This window comes from Amborella trichopoda, chromosome 8, assembly GCF_054954075.1.
Source record: "Amborella trichopoda isolate Santa Cruz 75 chromosome 8, AtrichopodaSantaCruz75HAP2 v2.0, whole genome shotgun sequence".
Taxonomy (NCBI): domain Eukaryota; kingdom Viridiplantae; phylum Streptophyta; class Magnoliopsida; order Amborellales; family Amborellaceae; genus Amborella; species Amborella trichopoda.
The window spans coordinates 12,324,856-12,333,638 of record NC_142343.1 but is presented as its reverse complement, the minus strand read 5'-3'; the positions used below and the strand labels follow the sequence as shown (position 1 = coordinate 12,333,638).

Sequence of the window (8,783 nt, the reverse complement as noted above, 5' to 3'; positions counted from 1 at the left end):
TTTGGTGCACCTCACTTGTACACTATAAGGTTTGGCACCTTGTAAAACTTTCTCCTTTTAAGCGTTGTGTGTGACAAAACTTAAACAGTTAAATTTCGATTCGATCGACGAACAAGACTCAACAAATCCATTTTCCAAATCTGAACCCATCTGACTTGTCGTCTTTTCAATCATTTATCGCCGGCGAAGCATTATCTCTTTCTTTGCTCTTTTGTTTTTGTCTCCTTTCTCAGGCAATGGTCAGAGGCTCTAAGCTTTAAATTAAGAACGAGAAAATGGGGGATGCTTTAAATCCGGATTCCGTCGCTATGGATTCGGTGACTGCTTCTTCACAAGAACAAGAGGAAGCTCTGCTTCTCTCAATTGATCAATCTCATGAGACCCCACTTCAAAGTCCTAGAAATCACGCAAACGATGTTCATATACTCAGCTTTGCTTTCCTGCTCATCTTTCTCGCTTATGGGGCTGCTCAAAACCTTGAAAGCACTGTGAATAATGTGAGTTTACAGAGTTTTTCCTTCTTTCTTTAGACTGTTTGCTCGGATTTATCAGGTTTTTCTAGTTGAGTTGTCTTTGTTTCTTAGAGTTTTTGCTCGGATTTATCAGGTTTTTCTAGTTGGGTGAGTTGTCTTTTTATTGTTATTTCAAATAACTATATGGTTTTTGTTTTTTTTTTGCTCCTTTTCTCTCGTTTTCGTATTTGGGCTTCTTTTTTGTTCAGTGTGTTTTTCTTTCCCGTAATGGGTTTTTTGGCAGGAGGAAGATTTGGGTACGACTTCAATGGGGATATTGTATCTTTCGTTCACCATTTTCTCATTGGTGGCTTCTCCAGTGGTTCAGAAACTTGGTTCCAAGAATTCTCTTGTTCTTGGAACTACTGGTTATTGGCTCTTCATTGCTGCAAATTTGATACCTTCCTGGTATATGACTATAATCTGCTCCATTTGAATAAACTTTAGAGAAATTGTTCAATCTGACTTGGAAACAATTAAAAGTTTGTTTATACTTCTTGAAATTATTTCAAAAGAACAGAATAATTTTATCTCAGATGTGATTCTCTTTATGCTTGTAGGTATACTATGGTACCAGCTTCTGTTTACCTTGGATTTTCTGCATCTATAATATGGGTTGGGCAGGTAACAAGCCATCCTTATATGCCTTGTATCTATCTAATGCCATGACACAATTGAACCCGATCATGGAGATGTTGAGTTTGTTCTTCTCTTACTAATCAGGGAACATATCTCACCGCCTCTGCAAGAAGTCATGCTAGGCAATGTTCTTTGCATGAAGGCACTGTAATTGGCAAATTCAATGGAGAGTTCTGGGGCATGTTTGCAAGTACCCAGGTGCATTAGCACTACTTATTGCATTTCCCAAATAAATAAATAAAAACATTCTTTTTATTTTGTTAAATGGGAGCAGTGAGGCACTTTTGGCTAGAGGAGCATTTCAACTTTTAGTGAAATCCTTGCAGGTCATTGGCAATTTGATCTCACTTGCACTGTTGAGAAATGGAAAGGTAGGCATTTCTTGTAACAAGCATTGGCAAATGGAAATTACTTCTTTATTTGGGTTACAGTAATCTGAAGGAAATCATATGTTTTCTGTTTTACTTTGAGAGCCTCAGTTATACTTTCTCTTGGCTGTATTTTGTATTTTCACAAATACCAAAAAAGACCATGTCTGTCATGGGAACTGGGGAATCACAATATTGAATTTATTTAGAAGTGTTCACTTTCATATTTTCACGTTGCTAAATTCTTGAGGTGAAATTTTGAAATAATTCACTTAGAAAAGAGAGAATTTGAATCATTCTAAGGATCACATGCCACAGAGTATGTATACAATCTGATATGTTCTGCTTGCATCATCTGCCAATCACTTAATGCATGGCTTAAAAGTTCCCAAATGCATATGAACATGATCCTAGAGCTCATGAATGATTCTTCCATCTTTACAGGGATACTGTGTGAAATTATTGTTTTAACTATTAGATGAAATTATTGTTTTAACTATTAGATGGAGTTGGAATGCAATGCTGAATATGAGAAGGAAATGGACTGTGAGTTGCACAAATGAATGAGTCGAGTTGTTGGGGGAGGTGGGGCTAGTTATAGGTGTACATCATCACACTGAGCTGGATATATGGAACATTTCAACATTAAATTATAGATTACGCTGGAATTGCACGAGATCTGTTTCTTATATTTCCTCTTTTTTTCTTTATCTTCAATACTAAAACAGATTGTATATTGCAAGGGGAAAATAGTCCACTGTGCGATTATGTACGTGACTGTATTCCATGATCCTTTTATTCGGTCTTACACAAACTTTTAATGTTTTGTGCCTTTTGGTCTTTGATGCTAACCCTCATTTTACAATTCACATAAATGAGAATCAGTTGACAGTTGTTCACAGTTGCCACATTCATGGCTCGATTGGTGACTGACAGTGTTTTACATAATTGCAGGAAGGAACAGATTTCACGGGCAAAACTTTGTTGTTTGTTGTTTTCCTTGGAAGCATGACTTTAGGGACCATTTTGATGTGCTTCTTAGGCAAAAAAGACACCACTGGAGGGAATTCTATAAAATATACTTCTTTTGGAGATCTTATGAAATTAATTGTTTCCCCTATGATTGACAAAAGAATGCTTTTGCTTATCCCTCTTCTTGCATATTCAGGCTTGCAACAAGCATTTGTTTGGTATGTTAATGTCTAATTTCTGTAGTTAATGTGCAAAACTCATCAAAATCTAATTGGCATTTCTTCTCTGTTTTATAAACTGCATCTGCCTCTTATATCAGGGATGAATTTACGAAAGATGTGGTGACCCCAGCACTTGGTATATCGGGTGTCGGAGGTTCAATGGCAATATATGGTGCTTGTGATGCAATAGTAAGTAAACTTTAATAAATGAAACACTCCTCCTATATGAACAGATTCCATCAACTAAGTAAATCTCTTTTACTTGCCAATTTTTGTTCAGTGATGCATTACTGATATTAAAATGTAAGAGTCTCTGGCATGGGAAATTGAGAATCATGCTAATTTGCTGTTATTTATTCTTTATCTACACTGACTTTTTAACTTGTTATTGCGACCTACAAGAAGCTACAGTATACATTTAAAAAAATGCGTAAGACATGTTAGGACATAATCTTTGACCCAGCTTATTAGCTTTATAAAAAACCATCTCCAAAGATGTAGTCTTAAGTCACAACGAGCTTATTTTAGTATTCGACGATGCTTGTTTTTCTTGAACTGATTTGTGACTTGAATGCTCCAATAACGTTTGAACCTCACAGATTTTCTTTTTGAGTCCAGTGAAATGAGATTATTATAAAGAACCATTTGTAGCTACAAATGGCATCTCAACCAACATAGATTCAAGAAACACATTTCCCTTTGGCTAATGCATCTGCCATATCATTTGCACCCATCAACATATGATGGAAGGGAGTACTCCTCAGAGAAAGAACATCAAAGATCTCATTGATTATTATCCATAAGATCTAGGAAACATGCATATCTATCCTAGCCCATATAATCACATTAAGGTGGTCCCCTTCCACGAAGAGCTGAGTGCGTTCCTTCCCGGGACAACTTAAGGCTCAGTAAAGCCAAGGAGTATGACAGGTAGTGTCTTCCTCTCCAAGTCCTTGATGGCTATCCCATACCACACAGGCCCTCAGGAGCGATTATCGAAGTTTGGCTCAAGGAATCCCCACATACCAAGCAGCCTACTGTTGGCAGGTCTGGATCATGAAATATATAGGGAAAGCTGACCTTCCAATCCCTCAAGGTAACCTCCTCCCTGAAACTCTGTTTCCACTCTAGCCCAAACAATCACCTAATCTTTGATCTGCTCCTGAAGATCCCTTCCCTTGGCCCTCCTACCTCTAAAAATGTGGTCATAACATGTGCTCAAAGAACCTCTCCCTTTTTGGAATGATCCATTATGACAAAGCACTTAGTAAGTTGGCAAAGGCATTATTGCATCAAACCTAGGAGATCTAGATCAAAGGACCGAGCAGACCTTGAGATCCCGCAAACCTTGAGATATAGTTCACTGCCTTTGCCTCTTCATTCAGTTCATTGCATGATATGCACATCTAGGGGATCACCAGTCCCCTTCATTCTAGATTATCAACGTAAGAGGCCTCCTGCACCAAGCTAGCCAACCTCAAGTCTGGCTCGGATGTGCCACATCAACCTACAGGAAGATGGTGATCAAAATGGCATTTCATAGGAAGGCATAGAGGATGATGCCATGATGGTGAGTACTTTAGGATGGTGATTTTCATTCGGGTTTTCTTCTCTGAGTACTTTAGGATCTTCAGCATTGAGAAGTAGATAGATACATACATGTATCAAAAAGTTTTTGGTAAGTCCACTGACTCTTGTGTTTGCCCTGGTTTTTAGGGTTTTAGGATCCAAAACACATCCTAAATCATTGTGAAATGCATAGCCAGAGGATTTGGTTGGGCTGAAATTTTGCAGTACATCAGGAATGGTCCTGAGGACTGGGTGTTCAGGTAGAAGATTCACAACATGATGTCCCGGGTTCCTTTCCTACCTACTTTACATGCTGTTGATATTTCAAAAAAAGGGGAAAATTGGACATATTTGATTTGAAAAATAAAGAATTTTAAACAAAAAAGTTGATTTCGAGTTCTTGAAGGCCTAAATCAAACCATTGGGCTGTGTTCTCACAGAAAATGGTGGGCTGATTTCGACCCATTTTTGTGTGAATTTTTTTTTTTTTTTTTTTTTTCTTTTAATTTCCTAAAATTTGGTTTCCAACAGAACCCTACTTTTCACTTACGCTAGAGTATAAACCGGTGGCTTTTATAATATTTTTCCTATTTATCTATTTGAGCAGGCACGCATGCGAAGGTGTAAATGTCCACATATACATGAGCATATGAACACATGATAGATTTTATAATGAATGATTCTTATGATACTTATTAAAAGAATTTTTGAAATTGGAAAACACGAGAAAAGCACAAACCTAAGACAAATAATGATTGTATTCCATGAAAGATTTACTTAAAAAACATGCACTGCTTGAAGTGCAGAAATGTCGCTCTTAAATTCCCCTCTAACTGAGGCTTAGAATCATCAAAGCACTGCTTTGATGACAAGATCACATCATCAGAGCACTGTCCACTCGAGCCCTGTCGTCCCTAGCACTGTTGTCCCCTGTCGTCCCTAGCACTGTGTAGCACATACTATCCTGTCCACTCGAGCCTATGGCAGCAATTTTCAAATTTCGAACCTCCTGAAAAAAGGCTACAATCATCAACCTTTGAGGGCTGTACAAAAATATGGTTCCCTAAAGGACCTCACTTGCCACTGTCTCTACACAACTCTAGACAACCCACTGTCTCAATGTAACTCTAGATATGAGCATTAGAATCACCTGTAGTCCTTGGAATAGAGGGGAATAGTGACTAACCCTGCAGCCAATGTCATGTGTTCGTGCAAAAGTTGAGTCCACTGTCTTGTCCTATCTACCCATTTTACTTACACATTTCCAAGCCTCAGAAGCCTTAGAGTGCCTTCTTTTATCTTTCTCCCTATCCAAATTGATAAACTGTATTTACTGGCAATTTTTTTATTGAAAGTACTTGACCTACTGGAAAATCATTGTCCTGTGGAGTTTTTCCGTCTCCCTAAGCTACTAGTGGCATTTGCCAATCAATGCCTTGTTGAACAATTTCAATCTTGAAATGTCGAAACCATTCCATATATCAATGTAGGTGCACTTATTCTCCATATTTGGAAGTATTGAATCTAAGAAAGGTTTTGCCTTAGGCGTATTTCATGTTTCATATACCATGTTAATAAGAACATCCTGTTTCATGAGCATAAACGTATTTTCTCTCAGAATTCATGGAATCTGTTGCATTGATATATACTTGATAAATAAAAAAAATTAATTCATGTTCTCAAATAAATTTCTTTGGCTCACATGCTTACTTTTGGAGTTGTTCAAACTTCAAATGATTAAACCTCGATTAAGAGAAAAAGGAATGCCTAGAATATGTATTATGGGGATGAGTTCCAGAATCTTGGTTGCACCATGGTCAAGAAGTTTGTTTCCTCGTACTGTGTGTTTGTGAATTGAATGTTTTTCCTTCCTTTTCAAACATGTTGTCCTTAGTTTAGAGTGTCCATCATTTTGTTCATTGCTTTTTTCATTCTTAAGACTGATCATGCATATTCATGTAAATATGTTGTAGAAGATTCTCCCTTACTTTCAGTAAGTGAAATCATAGATTTCAGCTTCATTGCATTAGTCATCATGGTAACCAGGGAGTAAAGGTTGATCTACAGCCATGATGGTTATGACAAACTTTTTGAACTTTCTCTTGCTCATTGATCCTAGAATCACCTACATTGCTCTCCTTGGTTTCTGTCTTCCACTCTTTGTTCATGTTTAATTATCTCTTTACATTTTCTGTTCCTCGTTATACACTTCCATCAGCCCTAACTCATCTCTGGCCGAACCTTAACTGTCATCTAGTCCTAATTCATTATCACTATCTTATTCACCTTCAGTCTGGCTTCTCTTTTATCATCAAAACCATCATGCTTAGTGTCAATAATTCTCTTGTGAGGGTCATAAAAACTACCTTAAGCCTTATTATTGAGCTCTCCCTGCCATTATTTTGCACTGCTCCTATTGTATATTTCCTCTTTTCTCTTTCAAACCACTTGATTGCGAAGTTAATTGATGCGAATCTGTTTGATGTAAGTTAGTAAGACAATGCACTAATTACCATTGAGATTTTCCTCATGTATGTTGTTGGTGCAATGTTTACTTGACCCACTTAGTTTGCACTGTTTACTTGAGCCACTTAGTTTTAAGCCATTACTGGCCTATAGGCCAGCTTAAGCTGATGTTCAACTGTAATGAGTTTTCTAGGTGATCAGAATCAGTAAAATAAATGAACTTGTCTGTCCATAGAGTTGTATGTTGGAATATGTGAGACCTCTGACATTTATTTTGAATCCTCAACCATTTCTTAGCAATTGCCTTTTAATGTTTATTAGAAAAATAGATATAATAGATTTCTAATTTTACGGCACTTGACCTGCATTTATATATGGAAAATTTTTTATGTAAGGGCGAGGCCCTAAACAATCAAATCAATCGCACCTCAAAAAATCGTTAGAAGAGGTTGTTTCAATGCCGAAAAATCCTCAAATCGATCACCTTAAGATGTATGGACATGAGAAAAAATAGATTTCAAGTCTTGAAAATAGTACATCATGTAATGGATTTTCTAGACCATCAATTTTCAAGATTTTCTAGTGTTCATAGATCTGCTTGATCTACACGATTTTTGAAGTTTTAAATTTTATAATCAGATATGAAAATAATTTTCAGGCCATTACAAAGATTTCTGATACTGGAATAACATCTTTCGACACTATTTGAAGGTGCGCCTTACTTTGATTGTTTAGGGTCTCAGCCTTATAGAAACCACACCCTTTCTATATTGATCTTGGGTTTCTCTTTACCATCTTCCTTGTAAATTGCATTGCACATAATAACCACTACTCATGATAAATTCCTTGCCCCCTGTTAGTGCTCGTTGGTTGTGGGGCGTTTCACATTTGGATTGAACTCCATCAGCCTGATTGTTTCTGGCGGGGCTTTCCTTCAGATCCTTGTGCTTTTGTGGCTTTTACTAAGATACAGGTATACTTTCTCTGTACTTCATATTGGTTCATTGTAATTCTGTGACCGATGTTAATGCTTTTGCCAACAGCTTAACAGAAGTACTTGGAGTGGTGTATCCTCTATTAATGGCCGCCATATGGGGGGTAGGCAATGGGGTCTTCAACACCCAACTGAATGCAACACTTGGAATGCTTTTCAGAGAGAACACGGTAATTGTTTAGATTGCATCATAGATAATTTGGGAGAATATGCTGATGAAACTAAATTGCTGATTCCCCCATTAGCATTTTCCACTTATTGAAATGCATTGTATCACAGTGTGATGAAACCTCCCCTTATCTATTGACCATCTTCACTTCTGTACAACCTAAAATAACAATCCTTCAGATCATGAATCTCTTTCTTGAAAATTAGAGTTGCCTGATATTTCTGGTAATTTTGATCTTTCTTAAGTTCAATGGGAAGGGAAAGATCATATTGAGTTTATGAATATGTTTATAGTGCTTGTATAGTTGATTATATTTGCTATTGTGGGCTCTATACCTTGGTTTGGGTTTGTGCTTCTTGTGTTGGGTATGCAGTTCCTAACTGGTTGCTTTGGCTTAATTATGTTGCATAGGAAGCAGCTTTTGCACAATTAAAAGTATGGCAGAGTGGCGCCACTGCAGTGATATTCTTTTTGAGTCCATTTGTCACATTTCATGCTATTTCAGTCCTAATGATCGTTGCTCTCTGTATTTCTGTAGCAAGTTTCTTATTCCTCTCTGTAAAGGTAGAAAAAGCTTTTGCTTATGCTCTATGACAATAAGTAAAAAAACCTTGATTCTGCATCCAGACAGTCTCTCTCTCTCTCTAGTGGGTGCTTATGAGAGCATGCACGCAAACACAGATTTGGATAAGGTTAAGGACATTTGCTTTTCATCCACAAAAACACATACATGCACACAAACTCCGATAACACTAGACCTGCGACAAATTTGAAACAATGGTGATAAAGTAATTGAAGCTTGAAATTTCACGATGATTTTACCATATTTCAACACGATTGTGGATCACCAGTTTTAATATAACGAGTTTTGTT

The 8,783-nt window shown here is 37.2% G+C and overlaps 1 protein-coding gene across 2 annotated transcripts; it reads left to right on the top strand.

Moving 5' to 3' along the window:
- LOC18435975 (UNC93-like protein 3) lies at positions 1–8,534 on the top strand. Of its 2 annotated transcripts, XR_016060554.1 has the most exons (11): positions 1–497; positions 757–920; positions 1,073–1,136; positions 1,236–1,349; positions 1,478–1,522; positions 2,474–2,709; positions 2,811–2,901; positions 7,406–7,458; positions 7,608–7,720; positions 7,791–7,911; positions 8,322–8,534. XR_016060554.1 is itself a non-coding variant. In XM_006846007.4 (10 exons), the coding sequence occupies exons 1-10, from the start codon at positions 309–311 to the stop codon at positions 8,502–8,504; spliced, it is 1,320 nt and encodes a 439-aa protein (XP_006846070.2). In that variant the 5' UTR covers positions 303–308; the 3' UTR covers positions 8,505–8,534. The 2 variants fall into 2 exon arrangements, 1 of the variants encoding a protein (XP_006846070.2); XM_006846007.4 differs by lacking the exon at positions 7,406–7,458 and having other exon boundaries at positions 303–497.
- Positions 8,535–8,783: the final 249 nt, after the last annotated feature.

Excerpts from the sequence above, each read along its gene's own strand:
- LOC18435975 (XM_006846007.4), top strand. The coding sequence starts at position 309 with ATGGATTCGGTGACTGCTTCTTCACAAGAACAAGAGGAAGCTCTGCTT. Across the intron at positions 1,523-2,473 it reads CACTGTTGAGAAATGGAAAG|GAAGGAACAGATTTCACGGG; the intron begins GTAGGCATTTCT and ends ACATAATTGCAG. Across the intron at positions 2,902-7,607 it reads ATGGTGCTTGTGATGCAATA|TGCTCGTTGGTTGTGGGGCG; the intron begins GTAAGTAAACTT and ends GCCCCCTGTTAG.